Source organism: Polyodon spathula, chromosome 5 (genome assembly GCF_017654505.1).
Source record: "Polyodon spathula isolate WHYD16114869_AA chromosome 5, ASM1765450v1, whole genome shotgun sequence".
Taxonomy (NCBI): domain Eukaryota; kingdom Metazoa; phylum Chordata; class Actinopteri; order Acipenseriformes; family Polyodontidae; genus Polyodon; species Polyodon spathula.
The window spans coordinates 4,181,849-4,202,266 of record NC_054538.1 but is presented as its reverse complement, the minus strand read 5'-3'; the positions used below and the strand labels follow the sequence as shown (position 1 = coordinate 4,202,266).

The 20,418-nt window shown below is 40.7% G+C and overlaps 2 protein-coding genes across 3 annotated transcripts in view; one reads left to right on the top strand and one right to left on the bottom strand.

Moving 5' to 3' along the window:
• LOC121315449 (ankyrin repeat domain-containing protein 6-like) overlaps nucleotides 1–2,099 on the bottom strand; it is a 40,059-nt gene extending 37,960 nt beyond the window's left edge. Inside the window, exon 1 of the mRNA XM_041249554.1 lies at nucleotides 1,796–2,099. The gene's annotated coding sequence lies outside the window, so the exon portion shown is untranslated. The remainder of the gene's footprint in view (nucleotides 1–1,795) is intronic.
• Nucleotides 2,100–2,911: 812 nt separating this feature from the next.
• Nucleotides 2,912–19,624, top strand: LOC121315447 (ras-related GTP-binding protein D-like). 2 transcript variants are annotated; one of them, XM_041249549.1, is made up of 7 exons: nucleotides 2,912–3,194; nucleotides 6,172–6,467; nucleotides 6,979–7,178; nucleotides 9,849–9,963; nucleotides 14,697–14,839; nucleotides 15,920–16,068; nucleotides 19,330–19,624. In XM_041249549.1, the coding sequence occupies exons 1-7, from the start codon at nucleotides 2,969–2,971 to the stop codon at nucleotides 19,479–19,481; spliced, it is 1,281 nt and encodes a 426-aa protein (XP_041105483.1). In that variant the 5' UTR covers nucleotides 2,912–2,968; the 3' UTR covers nucleotides 19,482–19,624. The 2 variants fall into 2 exon arrangements, with proteins under 2 accessions (XP_041105483.1, XP_041105484.1); XM_041249550.1 differs by having other exon boundaries at nucleotides 2,913–3,180.
• Nucleotides 19,625–20,418: the final 794 nt, after the last annotated feature.

Genomic DNA, 20,418 nt, shown 5'->3' with positions numbered 1-20,418 from the left:
CATTTGAAATGTGGAATTAACATACTTGAATCAACTGGGATGATATACTGTATATACGTACAGCTGGTCATCAGAAGTTTACATACCCCAATGGAAATTGGTAATTTCTACAAATTTCTCGAAAACAAAGAATTTTAGGAAAAATCTTTTGTACCAGAAGTTTTGCTTTTGTGGATGAGAAAAAAAAAAGTTAAAAGAAATGTCTAAAAGATGTCTATAGTTATTAAATTCAGCAATTTTTTTGCAAAATTCCAAAAATGCGAATTCAAAAAAGTATTCATACCCTTTGATGCTGATAGAATTGTCTATAAGATGCTAGATTTATTGTCATGAAGCCGGAGAAGGATACAAGAAGATTTCCAAGCATTTGAGTATCCCCATTTCAACTACTGTTTCTATTATCAAGAAGAACAGGACTCATGGTACTGTCACAACGCCCACTCAGTCTGGAAGAAAGAAGGTTCTTTCACCAAGAATTGTGAGGAAGGTTAATAACAATCTGAGATTGACTAGCAAAGATATTCAGAGTGAACTGGCTGCAAGTGGGACTGGGGTTTCCATTTCAACCACAGGTCGAGTATTGCATGGTGAAGGTCTCAATGGTCACAGGCCAAGGGAAAAGCCACTCTTAGGAAAACGTCACAAGGACAATCTCTTAAAGTTTGCAAAACGGCATTTGAATGATGGATATGATTTCTGGTCAAAGGTTTTTCAGAATGATGAAACAAAAAACAAGCTATCTGGTCACGCTGATAATCGCTGGAAAGTCTGGTGAGGCGTACAAAGAAAACTACACCGTACCTACTGTCAAGCCTGGAGGTGGTAATATCCTTCTAAGGGGCTGTTTTTGCTCTATTGGCACAGGACAATTTAGTTCCAATACATGGTAAAATGGATTCCATAACATACCAAAAGATATTCCCACAACAACGATCCAAAGCACACATCAAAATCTCCTTCAGAATGATTAAAGAAGAATAAAATCAAGGTTCTGGAAAAATAAAATCAAGGTTCTGGAATGGCCTAGTCAAAGTCTGGATCTAAATCCGATTGAGAATCTTTGGTATGAGTTGAAGAAGTCTGTGCGCAAGAGAAGTCCTCCGAATTTGAATGAACTGGAACAATTTTGTGTTGATGAATGGTCAAAAAGCATTAAAGAATCATTCCCAAAGCTCTCTGACAAATATATAACTGAAATAGCTGAAATAAATAACTGTTGACATCAATTTCTTGTAAGTTTGCTTCCTCATCCACAAAAGATAATTAAAAAGATTTTTCCTATAATTATTTGTTTTCAAGAAATTTCTAGAATTTCTAAATTTCCATTGGGGTATGCACACTTTTGGATACAACTGTAACACACACATTTTATATATATATATATATATATATATAAACACCATATATAAACCCCTTATCTATAGATATACAAGATTTTTCTAAGAGGAGAGATGTTCTAAAAATACCTCACGTAATGTTTGTACTGTACGTGAACCCGCCCGGCAGGGAATGGAACTGCGTATGAGGTCGAAGTCCCTACCTTGACAAAAAAAAACGGCGTGATGAAAAAACAAAAAAAACAAAACAAACCGCGTAAAACGGCAGCAGCACATGCATATGTGTTTAACAACAGTCTTTTACGCTCTGAAAAAGAGTTTACAGAGCCAAAAAAAAAAAAAAAAAAAAACACCCTGAAAGAGTCTATAAAACTATATACGGTATATACCAAACACTTAAAAGCTAGTATATAGAAACATAAGGGTCCTAAATAAGATAACATTTATTAATAACGTACCTTTATCTGCCTTCCAGCAAGTGTTCCGTTTTGTTTCAAATCAATAAAACAATGTATTCCTCTCAGATTCTGTTATTTCTAATATTCTGCCAGTGATACCTGTCCTCCTCCGCCCCCATTCACTTTTGACAAACATCCAATTTTTTATCTACGCATTTATCAGGCAATGCATACCTATACAGATCAGCGCCCTCTTCTGGAAATTACTTAAATAACATCATGAAGACATGATTGGTTTTCAGAATTTGCAAAACAAAAGACTTTTTAATCTGCATAAATCATAAAACCTACACCTGTGACATTCTGTACTGTACATAAATCCATACTGAAATGCGAAACTAGAATTGTTTTTGGTGTGATTCTCGACTAGGAGCGCCATCACGTGAATATGTTAAAAAACACAGCAGCTACAGGTAACTGCAGGATACTGTGTTTATTGTAGGGTAAAGTCACTGCGCTCTGAACTGCGTTAACAAAATAATTGTACCTGATATAGTGATTGATTATTATTATTATTAGTAGTAGTCGTAGTCATTTGTTTCGTTTTCCTCTGGTAAGATAGTTGCTAGCTTTCGAGTGCTTGCTGCACAAGTGCCGTAAGAAACTGTTTTATGGCGATACATTGTGTAACGTAATTCCACACAATATAGTATCACATGTGAGACAAAATTGATCTTAAAAATGTCCCTGCTAGTGTTATCGAACTCACTGAACGTGTGTGGTCTGTGTGAGACTCTCAAAACACAGCACATACGCCACTGAGGATGTCGCGGCATTGAAACCCGATATCAGTGTGCCACAGCCCAAACAGACAGCTATCCTAACAACTACAAATCCCAGGGTTCACCAGCGCTGAATGCTGTTAGTAACCAGCTAAAACTAGTGTCTGTCTATTGGAAACGAAGGAACCCATAGGTGAACAACTTTCTAATAAAGGTTTGTGAATAAATAACAATACATATCATAATGAGGATGTACATCATATCCATCGTTGTAAATGTCCCAATGTAAAATTGTGTATCCTCACTGCCCTGTGTGAGCGTTTCCATAACAAAGCTGCGATGAGCGAGTGACTCGTTTCCCCTTTCCCCCTTTTGCTTGCTTGGACTCGGAGGCGGACCAGTGGTGGCAGGCGGGTGAAAGTTCACAATGGCATGACAGTATCAGGTGACAATGTGGAATAGCTGCACTAACCACGACAGTTTAATTAATTCTGGGAACTCAGAAACGCGTTCGGGTGCAACAATGAGCCAAGGGAACAAAACATATGGCGAGGAAGAGGGGGAGGAAGACGAGACGCTCGCAATGACTGGTGTTGATGAGGATGATGATGATGATGATGATGACGATCTTGACACATTTACCGACGGGGACCTTGACAGCGGGTGCGAGGACGGGGGTAACTAGGCTGCTACTGCGTTCTAATAGTGCACCTATAGTACAGCTCTAGTTCAAGTCATTAAGGACTACTGAGGCATTGAGTGTCGTTACACGTCGTTAAGTTTATGAAAATTTGTATCGACGTTTAACGAAGTATTGTGAAAAACAAAGTTAATTAAGTTTGGGGTGAAAATTCTGTCAATTAAAAGCGACCATGAAAATGTACAGCGGACTGCAGCTGCTGTCCTTACGGAAATGTCCTATAGGATCCTATAGTGGTACTACAGGACACTCTATGGGACTTTAAGGGAATCTTATAGGATATTCTATAGGACCTGACCAGTTTACTATAAGACTTGCTATAGGTTATTTCCATAAGGGTGTATGTAACTTTTTTTGTTATTATGTATTTCCAGTATTTTGCTATACAGTTGTAACGGTAAATCTCTGAAGCATACGCATGCGCATGTGAAGGGGTGGGGGTGTGGTTGGTATTTGACAAGTCGACCTCTCGAGTGAGAATGATACTGTGTCGTGCGCAAAACAGCCTGTTTTGAAGCCAGCAGAATGTTAACTGTTTTTAGAATGCGATAAAAGAAATACTTGTAACACACACACATATGTCTACAATTGATCTAAACGTGTCAGAATACCCGCTGTTGTGTAAATCATGAAAAGAATAGACAGTGCTATGTTTTGATGAAGGCTGCAGCAGGCATTTTCTTCAAAAACAGATTTTAAAATATAGACAGCATTGTGAGTGCTTAATATTGCAATTACTTAAACACTAAACTAAAAAATAATAATAAAATACTCACTGGACTCCTTTGGGGTTCTTCCAGATTATGGTTCCCAATTAGTATTAGTTGCTTTGACTGTTCAAAATGCAAACTTGGGTATGTACTGCAAATTCATCAATCAATTGGATTGTGCAGGTGTGGTATTTATCTACAGGTTTGCATCCCCCTATGGAATTAACACATTGTGCTTCGTAAAGTCGAATGACACCTGCTCTATAATGTTACGCTAATATTGAATTAAATACCGTTTTGTAGTTTTCAACAATTGAAACGTGTCATTTCGAAATCTAACATATCGTTTTATAGTTTCTTTGATGGCATGATGTTAAATTATGTCCATATATATATTTTTTTAAATTATGTCTCAATCCTAAAATTATAGCTGATGCAAAGCTTTTGGCCATAGCTATACATTGTATGCTCCTTTAATAGGATTGCATACTTTGGATAGTCCATCCAATCCCCTTAAAGAATGTAATTAACGCCATAGATCTTGCATGACGTTGGTCTCAAAAATAAGAAAGGGATGTGTAAAGCAGGCATTTGAACATACTGTAGTGCACCTGGTGATGGAGTGGTCTATCAGACGGTAAAGGAATTGAGCAACACAAACAGCAAGTGAAAAGCAAGCAAAGACGATGAAGCTGAATTGTGTGGGGCTGCTGTCCCTGAGGACCTCTGCTGAGAAGACGAGGTACCAAAAGAGACATATCATATATATATATATACATATATATATACATATACACACACGCACACACACATATATATACACACACTCTCTGCAAACTCAACAGGCATGCTAACTCTCGTTTCTGGATCTGTAGTTAAACTTGAAGGCTGCAACTTTTTTCATACTTCAGACTCCAGTGTTCTGCATATCCTAAAATGAGATGGTCCTTTCCATATGGTCTTTACAGTGCCACTCTTGCCAGGTATATGATTCTAATTTAGGAACACATGCATCTGATTATTCTGTTGTTACGTGGAGCAGGAATATAGACGGCTGATTCATCAGGGTTCTGCTCAAGACAGTCCAGGAATGTGGTCTGGGCTGCTAGTGTCTTCAAAATGAAATGCTCCCAGCAGAAAGGGTTTTGTTACATAAGGGTCTGCATACATTCTGCATCAAGTGTTGTTTCCCCTGGAGTGATCACGAGAATAACAGAGCTGTCAACAACAGCATCATCTTCTAAACAACCCTGAGATGCTCGTCACATTTTTACACAGCCCAACACAATGAGCTTTTAATAGGGTAGCTTATTGTGTCTCACTTCGACAAAACAGGATCTGACAGGCCTGTCGATTTAGGAGCTTCGGCTTTCAGAAGCCTGCTGTAGCAGTTAAGTGAACGCCACCCCTTGCACCACACTTCTGATGAGTTACCCACCTCTGGCTCTAAAAATCCAAACCAATGGGGATCTATTGAGTCCGGCATATTTACCAAACCCCTCCTCCATGTTAAACACCCTTACAAGAATGCACTTCTCTTATTGTGAACTCCTCGGTGTCTGAGCCAATGAGGTTCTTGAATAGAGCGGTCATTATCCCACAGGTAGATGCTCTGTAAAACCCAACAGGTTGTCAGTATCTTGACGTTTGCTTTGAATAGCAGCATAAGTTTCAGGCATCCAAATTATAACCTTAAAGAGTGGTACTCAGTTCTGATCCTCATGATCCAGTGCAGTCCGGGTCTTTACTCCAAGCAGGTCCTAAATGACTTACTTGTACTTACATGTATTACTTACTGAATACCACTGAACTAAAAACACATTGGTTTATATTAGCATTACTATCCCCTGCAGCAGCCATTGCCTATAGATAATTGCCCTTGTCTTTTGTTAAGAGTCCTCTCCTGTGGCTCGGTACACCTCACTGGCACAGCGGTACGTTACCTAGCAGGTAATGTCCGCTCCAGCAGACATTAGTGCTATATACTTGAGTAGATTGAAAATATTACAAGCCTGCATAATGTTTGAACATCAAGCATTGTATTGTAGCTACTGTGCCATTACCCTAGCGCAGGGGTAAGCATAGATTGTTTATGATTAGCCAGTTCTTTAATGGGCTGGGGGGGAGCTCTCCTGTGCGTGGGATTTACACTCACAGGCACTCTTTCTACACAGTCAGACCAGACTGTTCGTTCACATCACGAGACGGTTTTCTTCCCTTGACACTGTGTTGCATGGGTTTCAGTTCTAGGGTGCAGGGACCCCTTCAGCTCTGAAGTGAAGCCGCGGATCCTGCTGATGGGCCTCAGGCGGAGCGGCAAGTCCTCCATTCAGAAAGTGGTCTTTCACAAAATGTCCCCCAACGAGACCCTCTTCCTGGAGAGCACCAACAAGATCTGCCGGGAAGACGTGTCCAACAGCTCCTTCGTCAACTTCCAGATCTGGGACTTCCCTGGGCAGATCGACTTCTTCGACCCCACCTTTGACTATGAGATGATCTTTAGGGGGACTGGTGCCCTGATATTCGTCATTGATTCTCAGGTAAACAGCATGGGCTACATGTTGAAAACCATCACTTTTTTTGTCTAAAGGAAAAAAAAACACCATTTACAATTCTAAAACAAAGGAAAGAATCACTAAAGACTACGTACTGTATTATGGATAACTTGTCTAGTCATGATTATTTATTGCTGTGATACATTATAAAGGGATCAGAGCCATTGCTCTGAGGTGTTTGGTTTCTATCTCTTCCTGTAGACAATTGATAGAGATGCTGAAGGGAGGGGGTTAGGAGGCATGTAATTAAACTGGGCATCAAAAAACCTGATGCTGAGAGTAAAAGCGTGTGTGAGAGAGAACTAGTTAAGAGTGAGAAAGCCTACATTTTATCATTAGTGTTTATTACGGTCGAATCCTGCAGTTTTCATTTACTAGACTTTAAAGTGAAGCCCAATATTACAAAAAAACAATATTGTACAAACTGCTCAGGTCGTTGCAGTTTATTTAGCAGTCATTATCATTGTACACTTCTCCCCCTCCCCCCCTTGTAAAGGATGACTACGTGGAAGCCTTGAGCAGACTTCATCTTACAGTGACCAGAGCCTACAAAGTGAACCCTGACATCAACTTCGAAGTTTTCATTCATAAGGTTGATGGACTGTCAGATGACCACAAGATTGAAAAACAGAGAGACATTCAAAAGCGAGCCAATGATGACCTTGTGGATGCAGCTTTGGAGAGAATCCATCTAAGGTAGGAATTAAACTTTGTCGACAGAGAAGGAGATCTCCATTGTAGGGAAGCCAGGGGTTCATTCAAGGCCACGATATACTATTGAATTTCGGTGCAATCCGAAAATTGCACAGTGCAATTGGGTGCGATCGAATTGCATCTGATCACAAGCTATCAAGCCAGGCTCTATTTTCATGCAATCGGATGCAGTCGCTCTGGTCAAGTATCCAATCAGTGATCAAGGAGAAATCATGTGACAACCTCGATGGCAACATCAGGAAGGAACTTGTCAAGCACAGGAGAAAAAAAAAAAATTAAGTTCCCGCTGCATCAGTACTTAGTCTTACACGTGAAACTGGTAAACTAGTAAAAAGCAGTGTAGGCTACATTTAGAAGTATTTTGTCAATGTACAAGTTTACAAGAACCTGGTAAATTAAATAAATAAATGACGGAAGGGGAACTAAAACTGGAAAGTAGGCTATTATCAATTAACTAAAAAAAAATTTGCTAATTAATCCGTCAGTTTTTAGTGATAACTATCTTCGATTTTAAACACTCAGCATGTTAGGCTATATACACTACTTAATTAAACCCCACAAATATTGAACCTTTCATAATATTTTAAATAACGATGTAAAATAACAATGGTACTATTTCTCCCATTTAAGGAGTACAAATACAGTGCTCCTAAACGGTACTGTTACCCAAACGCAGTCCGCCAGCACAACACACAAGTGGAAAAATAACAAGTAAGGCTCAATAAATTAAGCTATGTAAAATTATAAACTCACGCAGGATTTCAGGTAAATGCATCTATTTAACACTGTAATGAATCATGAGATATGGAAGCTTCAATAGGCGTAGGCAGTATTTACACACTGTCTTTTCTGTGTCTCTTGCTTTTCTACTCAAAAACACCCTTCCCACTCCCCAGCCCCGCTTCCAAACAGCAGTCATGACGTGGATGCGATCGCATTGCACTCGATTGCATCCTCTTCGATCAGCCGCGATTGCATGCGATCAGATGCACCAAAACTGCGTAGTGCATCGTGGCCTTATGTCACAGAGACAGCTGAAGTGGGCGGCGTCAGAACCAGGAAATAAATACACAAAACAGGACGGATGAAATGAAATGATGATGGTGCTTGCGCCGGTTTATTGTAAAATAAAACAGTTTAAACAGACAGAAAAACAGGACACGGCACTTTACGCCAAAATAAATAGACAAACAAAGACGGACTATACTTAATAAAACACGGTGCACAGACAGACACACTGACAAACACGGTGAGCAGATAAATACAAGTATCGTGCTAGTCCCACCAGCACGCAATAGCAAGTGATATTTGAACTCACCTACTCTCTCTCTCCCGTTCTCCACTCACCGACACCCAACTGCGAGTATGTGAAAACGTGCATCTATATATACTGTTGTGCTGGGATTCAATTACTAATTAATTATTCACTTGAATCCCAGCACGTTAATTAATTATGTGCAACCTCGTGCTCACATATTAACTACTTTAAATGTATGTGAAGTGATGTACAATCCCGTGCCTAAATACAAATATACATTTTAAACACTCGTTACACAGACCCGTTTATATCCTGTGTACCAATGACTATACACGAACATTTAACAAACCACACGCAACATAACAGATAATATCCACAGGGGCGGGCACTTTGTCACACCTTAACAGTAGCGAGTCAAGCTCAGAGCTGTCTCGGAGGTTCATTATCAGTGCGATGTCTGCAAATTGATTTTTTATTAGTATGACCAACACATGTTTGATAAGTAATATTTTTGTTGTAATTTTATCTTTTTAAAACTGATTATGGTCTTTTTTAAAGTGAGGATTGTATTAGAAATTCTTGATATGTATTTTTTGTAACAACTGTACGTTGCCCTGGGTAAGGGCGTCTGATAATAAATAAATAAATAATAATAATAATAATAATAATAATAATAATAATAATAATAATAATAATAAGGAAACTTGGACTATTTATAACTTGACAAATCTGAGTTGTGTCTCAAGATCAAACATATGCCCGTAATTTTATTACAAAAATAGGGTATTGCAAAACTTGCTTAAAGCAACTGTTTTAATGCACAGTGATGTCTTGCCTGCTCTTGTGAAACTGCTCACTCCTAACACACTGTTCAATAACTGCTAACATGTCTTACAGGGTGCCACGCTCTGCTATTGAACCCACCCCAGGTTTAGGGAGTTTGGCTTGTAAGCACAATGTAGCGGCTTTCTCTGCACTATTGAATCAACCTTCTCAAAAATAAAAAAAAATTGAATAAGTAAACACTGCACACAAAAATTAACTTTATGAATTGCTAAACAAGCATTGTGGCACTTTCCTAGGTTAGGTTATGTAGCAGAGCATCGCTGAACCAGTTAGCAGTGTAAGTCAGTGGTGGGTCTCCTTGATGTCTGCATTTCTACCCAGGTGATGTGTTTAAAATGACAGAGTCGCTTGAAAGTTTTACTAGCCCATCATGTCGATTCCTTCTCACTCTGCACTATTTGTGTAAAATATGTAAAGAAAGCGACAATTGAAAACAGTGGCATATCTTAACACTGCTACTCTAAGAAGTATATGCCTAGTTTTTGACAAACCTTCACTGGGTTAATATAAAATGATGCAGTGTAACCCTGCTCTCTTCCTGCTCACAGCTTTTACCTGACGAGTATATACGACCACTCGATATTCGAAGCCTTCAGCAAGGTTGTGCAGAAGCTCATCCCTGAGCTTCCCACTCTGGAGAATCTGCTCAACATTTTCACTACTGTAAGTACATGTGTGCTCTCGCTGTGGAGAACATTGCAGTTAACATACGCCCAAGAGAAGGAAGCCGCTCAGATCTGCTTCACACTAACCACAAACACAATACTAGTCAGATGATGGCCGGTAACTATTTACTGTTGGCCTCCATCCAGTAAAGACAGGGCTGGCAGTAGAATAGCAGAAGGCGTTAGAATTTTACAAAGGCAGATTGGTTGACATTTGGTTGCTGTAGTTTTACTGGCGAGACAGACGTGTCCAGACAGTACTGTAGACGTCATTTAACAGTTTATTTGGAAAACTTTAGCAGTCTATTTGTTTTTTTAAAGCCACAGCACAATGTTATTTAATCTACATTATGTCATCTCCATAACAACAAAAAAAAGTAAGATCTATGTAGAGGGGAGTGGCGGAGTGTCCCGCCCCTTTGTATTATTATTATGATTTGTTGTGTAATTATTGTTGCGGCGTGGATGAAAGGTAAAAACTAAAACAACTGCTACTGTCCTGGAACCACCAGCACAATATTTGTTAGTATAATTGTTTGTTTGTTTGTTTGTTTGGCCAGCATGCCTTTTTGTTTTGTGTCTTTTTTTTGTTTTGTATAAATCTTTTATTTTTCATTTGTTTAATAAAGCACTGAGCGTCATTGCTCCCCAGTTTCACCCGTCAGTACTGCCTGTCTGTGTGTTCCTTTCTGGACTAACTTCACCACTGAAGCCATCTTGTCACATGTGGTGTCAGAACTGGGACAACAGTGCCACCAATTTTTGACAATTTTTTTTTTTTGAAAAATAAAAAAAAGAGAATTTTTTTTGTTTGTTTTTTGAAAAAAGAAAAGAAAAGGGCAGAAGGCTGCAGCAGCGACAGCAGCAGCAACAACAGCAAGCATAGCCTCCAGCACCCAGGAGGGAGGAGGCAGAGTATTATCCATCCTCTGAGGAGATGATGGAATGGGTGACGGACCCAGCGTGGAACTGGGAGGTCGTCTCGATAGTGGTTGGCCTGCTGTGGGGCCAAGACCATTGGGAACGCTAGGATCAACATCACTAACCAGTGAACTCGGCAGCCGTGGTGATTAATTACTTGGCTGCCAATATGGGACTGCCCCAGCAGGTTGAGTTCCAAGAGGAAGAAATCACGCCCACCTGCACCTTTGTAAGGCTAGAGGAGGACTAGCTACCACTCCCACCTCCACCGCCATGGGAGGACTGCCTGCTGCTCCCACCTCTAACGCTAGAGGGAGACTGCCTGCTGCTCCCGCCTCTAACGCTAGAGGGTGACTGCCTGCTGCTCCCGCCTCTAACGCTAGAGGGAGACTGCCTGCTGCTCCCGCCTCTAACGCTAGAGGGAGACTGCCTGCTGCTCCCGCCTCTAACGCTAGAGGGAGACTGCCTGCTGCTCCCGCCTCTAACGCTAGAGGGAGACTGCCTGCTGCTCCCGCCTCTAACGCTAGAGGGAGACTGCCTGCTGCTCCCGCCTCTAACGCTAGAGGGAGACTGCATGCTGCTCCCGCCTCTAACGCTAGAGGGAGACTGCCTGCTGCTCCCGCCTCTAACGCTAGAGGGAGACTGCCTGCTGCTCCCGCCTCTAACGCTAGAGGGAGACTGCACGCTGCTCCCGCCTCTAACGCTAGAGGGAGACTGCATGCTGCTCCCGCCTCTAATGCTAGAGAGAGACTGCGTGCTGCTCCAACCTCCATCAGCAGGGGGAGAAGTGGAGCAATTATGATTTATTGTATTAGTATGATTTATTGTATTATGATGATTTATTTTATTATTATTATTATTATATTGTATTATTGTGATTTATTGTATTAGTATGATTTATTGTATTATGATGATTTATTGTAGTATTCTGATTTATTTTATTATTATTGTTGCGGCGCAGTCGAAGACCGTCGCCATTATGTGTTATTGGGTTGTGTGTTTTTAGAACTTCATGAGGATGCATGACTGATCAGCTACTGAGTATCTAATTAGCTGACAGTCACGCATCATTATTAAACTCATGCAGACTCTGGCTGAGGAGTAATAAGATAATTACTAGCTAGTTAACCCCTGGGCCAGAATATAATAGACCTGCAGGCTGGCTGCACGGGGAAGAGAATGTTCCGGGAGTAATGAGCGGGAGTTGAGGATAGAAGAAATAAAAAGATAAAAACTATAACAAACTGGCAGGGCCATTAGGGCTTGCTAAGACAGCAGTAGTTCAGTATTCCTGGGATGGGGTTGCTAGGACAGCAGTAGTTCAGTATTCCTGGGATGGGGTTGCTAGGACAGCAGTAGTTCAGTATTCCTGGGATGGGGTTGCTAGGACAGCAGTAGTTCAGTATTCCTGGGATGGGGTTGCTAGGACAGCAGTAGTTCAGTATTCCTGGGATGGGGTTGCTAGGACAGCACTAGTTCAGTATTCCTGGGATGGGGTTGCTAGGACAGCAGTAGTTCAGTATTCCTGGGATGGGGTTGCTAGGACAGCAGTAGTTCAGTATTCCTGGGATGGGGTTGCTAGGACAGCAGTAGTTCAGTATTCCTGGGATGGGGTTGCTAGGACAGCACTAGTTCAGTATTCCTGGGATGGGGTTGCTAGGACAGCAGTAGTTCAGTATTCCTGGGATGGGGTTGCTAGGACAGCACTAGTTCAGTATTCCTGGGATGGGGTTGCTAGGACAGCAGTAGTTCAGTATTCCTGGGATGGGGTTGCTAAGACAGCAGTAGTTCAGTATTCCTGGGATGGGGTTGCTAGGACAGCAGTAGTTCAGTATTCCTGGGATGGGGTTGCTAGGACAGCAGTAGTTCAGTATACCTGGGATGGGGTTGCTAGGACAGCAGTAGTTCAGTATTCCTGGGATGGGGTTGCTAGGACAGCACTAGTTCAGTATTCCTGGGATGGGGTTGCTAGGACAGCAGTAGTTCAGTATTCCTGGGATGGGGTTGCTAGGACAGCACTAGTTCAGTATTCCTGGGATGGGGTTGCTGGGACAGCAGTATCCAAAGAGACTTACAAAGACCAGGGGGTGAACTATGCATCAACAGCTGCTGCTGCAGTCACTTACAATAGGACCTCGGTTTTACATCTCATCGGAAGGATAATAACATTCCCTCACAAATAATAACAACAGTGCAATTGCACCTACAAATATTTAGATATTGTTAACAAAAGTTCTTGATTACATAAATACAGTTATTTAAAAAGCAGTCAATGTTGTGCAAGATGTGGCTAGAATGTTCTCTGAATGTACATTTTGTCAATACAGTAAAAGTGTCTGCAGTTTCAACCAGCAAGTGGCAGCAGAATACAAATGGACTCGCCCAGTAGATAAGAGCAGTGATGGAAAACTATAACTGAAAAATAAACCTGGCAATGTTGAAAAACAAGTGGGAAACTGCTAAAAGTCTCCATTTAAGGACTCTGGAGCCCTCTTTAGCAGTTTTGCTAGTTTATAAATATTAGTGGTGTATTTTCTTTCACCAAAAATTAGGAGAAGTGAGGCTCAGTATAACCTACCATGTAGTGTAACTTTATTAAAATAACAGTGTCTTACACATATATGTGTTTATGAGATTTCTAGTTAAAAGAACGATGCAGAATTGCTACGTCTTTATGATAGAAATGGGTCGCTTTCAGAAGAAAGTCCAATTTGTAGATTGTTGTTCAAACAACAACACAACGGCCATTGCATAAAGCACATTTTAACAAAAAATTGGTTCTCTGTGCGACCAGAGAGATTAATCCGATTTCACTTTAGTTAGGCTAAAGTGAAATCATCCACGTTGACTCTTTTGCGCTGCAGGTAGTCACTGCCCAGGTCACATTAGGGCAGTGACTGGATTCTATTAATATTTTCATCTGTTCTTGGAGCGTGCCAGAAATAAACATGTTAAGGGTCAATTTATTAATTTGTTTTAATCATTTAATTATTTTGAAATGTTAAATTAGAATTCAGCCTCACTGCTGAAACCCCCTTCTCTGTCAGAAGGACAAAAGATTGACAGGTGCCCTCTGTTCCCGATGCTGAGTCATTCACCTGGCTTTACTAGATGAACCTCAGGGCCCAGTTACTGAACCCTGGACACTGAGCCCTCAGACCCGAGCCAACCCAGGCACCACATCCTCACAGTGTTTTATATCCCTTAGACCCCAGGCAACTCAGGCACCACATCCTCACAGTGTTTTATATCCCTGAGTCAGACCCCAGCCAACCCAGGCACCACATCCTCATAGTGTTTTATATCATTGGACAGAAAGTGATTATGCAGAGGCATATGACCATATTCACAAAGCTTTGACCACAGTGTTAGGTTTACACCATATTTTTTTTTTTTTTTTTTTTTTTTTGTGAAAGCAACAGTGTAAAATTACCAAAACTAGCAAGACGCAAGTAAGGTGCATTTAGGAAATTTAATTTACTCATGATAAATACATATTTGAACCTTTGGAAATCAAAGTTTTTTTTTTTTTTTTTAGAACAAAAATTGGTGTAACATAGTGTGATATAATCTTTGACCATAGTTTCGTTTTGCAAATATTACATTTCTTACCTGTTGAATGTGCTGTACAGGGGGATCCATCTATTACTTACACCAAAATGGTCTTAATTGAGAGCTCAAACAGAACATTTTGAAATGGACTGATCTAGAGTTGTCTTTGTATAGAGCTGTTCACAGTGGTAGTATACTGCACTATGTGTTGGCCCATGACATTTGTAAACTAATAGATGGCTTGGTTTTATCCCGCAGAATTCAGCAATCGAGAAGGCATTTCTTTTTGATGTTGTCAGTAAGATTTATATCGCAACGGACAGCTCTCCAGTGGATATGCAGACCTACGAGCTGTGCTGTGACATGATCGACGTGGTCATAGACATCTCCTGCATCTACGGGTGAGAACATGTGCATGGTCAAGGGCCTGATTGAAAAGCATTGCATTGAGTAGGCCTACGAGCTGTGCTGTGACACGATCCACGTGGTCATGGACATTGCCTGCATATATAGGGTGAAGCCATCATGGCATTTTGAGTTTTGCATGTTGATTAAACAGAAGGAGTATGAACACAGCCTGTCTCACATGTTTACAGTACCTGTGACTTACCAATTACTTCCATCAATGCTTTCAGTGCTCTGAATAGTTATCCTTAACATTTAGTCTTAACATTTGATGAACAGTATTGAAACTGAAAGTATCAGTCAAATTAAGTTTCAAGGTGCAGGGCCCAGTTTTGAGGATGGCACAAAGCACTAACGCCAGCAGTCTTTGCACTGAGAAGTGATTTTACATCAGTGCTACTGTTGAGTGTTGCTAAACATGTAGGGTGTGGCCACCATGTATAAACATAGTGGTATTGAATTGTGAAGATGACACACAGGTTTGCCGTTGCATTTCAAAAGAACCTCCTGCCCATAATGTATGTTACTAGATCAAATGATTTGAGTACAACTCCTGGGTTTCACACACCAGAAAAGAACAAGCAGTAGAGATTAACATGCACACACAGTATGTGTTACTCACCAGTCACACTGCTTGAGGGACATGATAAAAGAGACTATGACCTTACATATAAAATAGGTGGTGCGCTTTCATTATGGCTTTCTAGGAGTGCAAAAGAACAATAAATAAACTAATCAGTAATCTTTGGGTCTGAATGAATGGAATATAGTTCCTCAAGTGATCTGGTTCAGAAACACAACAGGTTTCAGTGATTGTATCATTATCATTTTGATTATTTCTTATATTTTATAACTGAGGCATTGATTTTTTTAGTCTGCACTGTGCATTATCAAAAGCACTTACTGAAGCCATGGTTGCTTATGTAATTGAGGCATAACAGGCCAGTTATAGTAATAGTGGTATGAAGACATGGACCAATCCATCTCTTTAGTGCTGTATTTAAAATCTGAATGGGTATCTCTACTGTATCTTTAAACTGTCATTCAGAGGTTACTGAGTCCTGTCCTTGTTTTAGAGTGACGGGGGATGAAGGGGGAATACCGTATGACAAGGAGTCGATGGCGATCATCCGACTGAACAGCACGACGGTCATGTATCTGAAGGAAGTGACTAAATTCCTGGCCCTGGTGTGTTTCCTGCGAGAGGAAAGCTTTGAAAGGAAAGGTAATTTCTTCGGAACTCTGCACAGTGTTGTACTGAAGTGGTATTCAATGCCAGCACCTTGTGCATCCTGATCATTCCAGGACACGGGGGCAGATTCTCAGAGCTTTTTACTGCCGTTATCATTAGCGCAATGCCGGCTAGATCTTATAGCTCTTTATTCCAGTTTATCAGATGTTAAAAACACACCCAATCATGTTACCCAACCACAAATAAACTCTGACATTTAGTTTAGCAGCTTGTAAGTAGTCTAAAGTTATTTCTTATTAGTTTTACTTTGACAAAAAAGAGCAATAGCTTTATTATCGAAATCCAGTAATCTGTTGCATATCGGACTGCGGTGGGACCAGAGTAGGGGTGGATATGTAAAAAGTCAGATAAATGAATCCTGTTTTAAATCCCATTATACACAGCTGCAACAATTACTATATTCACAGAGTTATTGTTTTAAGATTCAGCTTTTATGAGGGAGCTCCACTAAATCCCCAAGATACAGGGTATTGATGCTTGTGACAGGGTAGCCATCTGCCGCGTGGGTGTGTGCATTCGTTGCTGAGAGACAGGCAGGAGATCGAGACGGAGGTTGACATTGATATGTCCTGCAGGTGAACAGGATTTATTTACATATCAAGTCAACACACTGAACAGCTCATGGGACACTACCAGCAATACATACAACACAGTGTACGAAAACTTTGGTAGGATCTACAATCTCTGAAATAATCAATAATAAACTAACGCTGCTGAAGTGATTGATCATGGCAGATGAACGGTTATGCAATGTATTACTGTAATAAGAAACTAAGTAGGTACTTACAAAATGTGGTTTAGCAACGTTGGTGGATTTTTACTTTATGAAAAACAGCTCTAATAACAATTTGGAGTAGTGAGTCCATGGTGACTAAATTACAAACAGAGAGTGTAGACATGTCCAATCAGTGGGCTTACACTAAAATACATGTGTTCCTATCTGTGAGTGCCTGTTCTCAAGTTTAAAACCTAATGCCGGTGATCCTCACTACAGCCCTTACTCCCAGTAACAGCCAGCCCATGCTGGTGCTGCCCTTCTCAGTCACCATTCACTGTTTCCTATGACTTGTGAGTTTTCAGTATAGCCATCTGTCATGTGATCTCACTGTGAAGTGCAGAACTGAAGTATAAAGATACTAGGCCAAATATTCTTCAATAATTGCAACCAAAAAATGGTATTAAATAAATCTAGCACCCATGATTTATTTACAATATTACACAATTGCAGCAGTGTAGTTACAGGCAGCCCCCATTACCAGCAATGGTAACTCCTAGTGCAGTGTTGAGCGGACAGACCATGTGACTTGTAATAGCAGTGGTAGAGATAAAGCGCATGGGAGGAAATAAACACAGGTGTAAAATAAAGAAATACAAAACATGTGGTAAAAACAGCAAATAAAGAAATGTTTTCTATTGGTGGCGAAGCGTTGCTGTCCCTTTAAAGCGAGCTCCCGCTGGAGGAATCAGTCCTCGCACACCCTCCACAGACTCTCTTGGGATGTAAAATCTCCTAAACTATTGTTATTCTTTTTGAAGAGCGACCCTGGTATACACACAGTGGCCGCGTCTTGGAAGTACTCACTGCTACTGTCAAACAAGGACCGTCATGATCTGGCTCATCAGCGTGTGTCAGTGGCTCCCTTTTACAGCGAGACGCTCCAATGGGACACAGCCAATCCCCAGTTACCATTCCCTGAAAGCAAAACCCTGCTGGCAGCACGTCCCGGACGGAGTGCCTGGCACTTTCCAGCAGACGCACGCATGTGTCAGAGAAGCCAGTGACGGCACACTGTCCCTGTTACAAGGAGTGAAGCAAGATAGGAATGTCCTCCAGTTTTGGTTGAGATCTCGTACCTTTAAAAAGTCAGACTGCCCAGCTAGAGTTCCTAACTGAGCCAGGCTCGTAGCAGTGGACTGCTGGCAGTTCCATCATAGCAAAACTACTGACTGTTAGTACCTTTCGTAAACACTCCAGTACATTTTGAATGGTGGTAAACAGAAAACCTGATGATTCTTCCTGGGTAAAATACAAAAACAAATACTGTTTTTTAGAAATGCATAACTAACTTGGGACGTCTGTGGTTATGACTTCTGTTACTCACTGAATAGGTTTGCGTTACCCACTTAGACAAACCAATCAAGATTACAGTATGTATTGACAGCAGAGGGTATTCTGTAAACCCAATAAGCAGTGTATGCTGTTGTCCATGCAATGACCTGAAGTTAAGGCAGGTTCGTTGAATCACATTAGCACATACTGTACACAGACAGGTATGGCATTACTGAACTGTTATGTGATCAGTCCTTTTTTACCATACCACAATCTTCCACCCCAGATTCACTTGCAGTCAGGTTTTTGAGTGCAGTCACAGCTGGGGTTGATAATAGGTAAATACAAAGTAATCCTCAAACTCATGATAACTGGCAGCTTGCTGAGGCTGATGGAAGTAGATCAGTCCCAATAATTGCATGCTCTTTAAATATTATGTCACTGCTAGCTAATCAAGTGTTACATTTCTTGCTTAAGAATACAGTCTGCTTGTACAAAAGAATACCAAAAAATACAGTAGAATATCCTGTCATTTAGTTTGGAAACTTTGTATAATTATAAAAATGAATTATAAAAATAAGAATATAATACATGGTCCAGTGTTTGTTTGTTTCAGTTTTATTATTCTTCCAGTCCCTGAGTAGCATGCAGGGGGCTACCTCCAGTTCTGAATCTATTCAAGCATTGCTGGATGACTTGAAGAGCACTGAGCAGTTGAATGTGATCTGATAAGAACAATATCCCCCATTTTAATTAAGATACACACATTTGAATGCATGGAATGGCATTGGTATTGGTATTAACTATCAAGACTTGTCTTTACTAAACCTATCATTTGGCATTTATTTCTTTATTCTGGATTAATAATAAAATGCATTTTAATTGAAAGCTATGTCACTGAAGGTTAATGAAATATTAACTAATAACAGTAAGTTTACTGCACAGGGTGTAGCACACAGTATACTGTACTGTATGATACTCTATTGTGCAGGCTGTGTGTTTAGATCATAACAACAAGTGCATGGTCTCAAGAACACTGCTGCACTCCCAGCTTGCACAGTAGCATCTCTATCCACTGTCCACTGGCTATTCCTGCTATTTAAAGTTAGGTCAGATACTGTATGGGTTCTGAATTGTGACAAAACCAGAAGCACATCCCTCACTCGTTTCTTTGTATTCTACAGGCTTGATCGACTACAACTTCCATTGTTTCCGCAAAGCCATTCAGGAGGTGTTTGAGGTGCGGTTGAAGGTGTTGTGGTCCCGCAAGCTGCTGAGTCAGAGAAGGAGAAGCAGGCAAGCCACCCCGAATGGCACACCCAGGGCTCCGTCCTGAGGTGCCTGCACTGCGGACCCTGCACTGCGGATCCTGCACTGCGGACCCTGCCAGGCAAAGGGGGCCTGTTACAACACTGTTGCACTGACATCACAGACTCTGCTGTATTCTAGCTAAAAGAAAAAAAGACATTTGAAGAACTCCTTCAGGGTCACGGCTTCTAGTTTTTTTTATAGTTTAAACACAATTCAGGGGATTCTTGAAACAAGCTTGGATGCATATCAGGTTACAAAGGGGTCTTTATTAAGAGTTGTAAAGAGCAGGTCAGAGGGGCAGTGCCTTTGTCATAGAGATTCATTTTGGAAAAACACAGCAAATTGAAATAGGGGGTTGAATTCTACTTTACTGGTTCACAGCTGGGCGGATTTGTCAATAACTGGCCATTTGAGACCAGGTTTTGTTCTTCCTTGGCCCCTTAGTTAAATCTGCATGTTCCTCCAGTCCATAACACTCACAGCCTGTGGCATATACATACTGGAGATTACATTGTGCCTTTCATCTTCAAATTATCAACACATTTAATACAAAAATATATTTCTGTCATTAAAGGACAACTTGGTCTCAGATATCTTAAAAGTAACTTCATGTTTTTTTCTTGCTGTTTAGAGTTGTTTTGAATTATTATTTGTGTCATCTCATCCTGGTGACTTTTTAAGTCAAAACTGGATTCAAGAGCTCTCAGAATCATGACTAACTGGCGCTTTAAAAAGTCACCAGGATGTGACTGACACGTAACCTTATGCAAAGCGAATCTAAACAACAAGAACAATACACTGGTTTAGATAACTCTGATAATGCACACCAAAGTTGCTCCTTAAGTGCACCATCCTATAAAGGAAGAGCCCTGGCAGCACTGAAGCATATACTGCAGTAGCCTGTCGTAATTACTCTTAAGTACAATGGAGAACAAAACAATAAGAGATATAATATATGATAT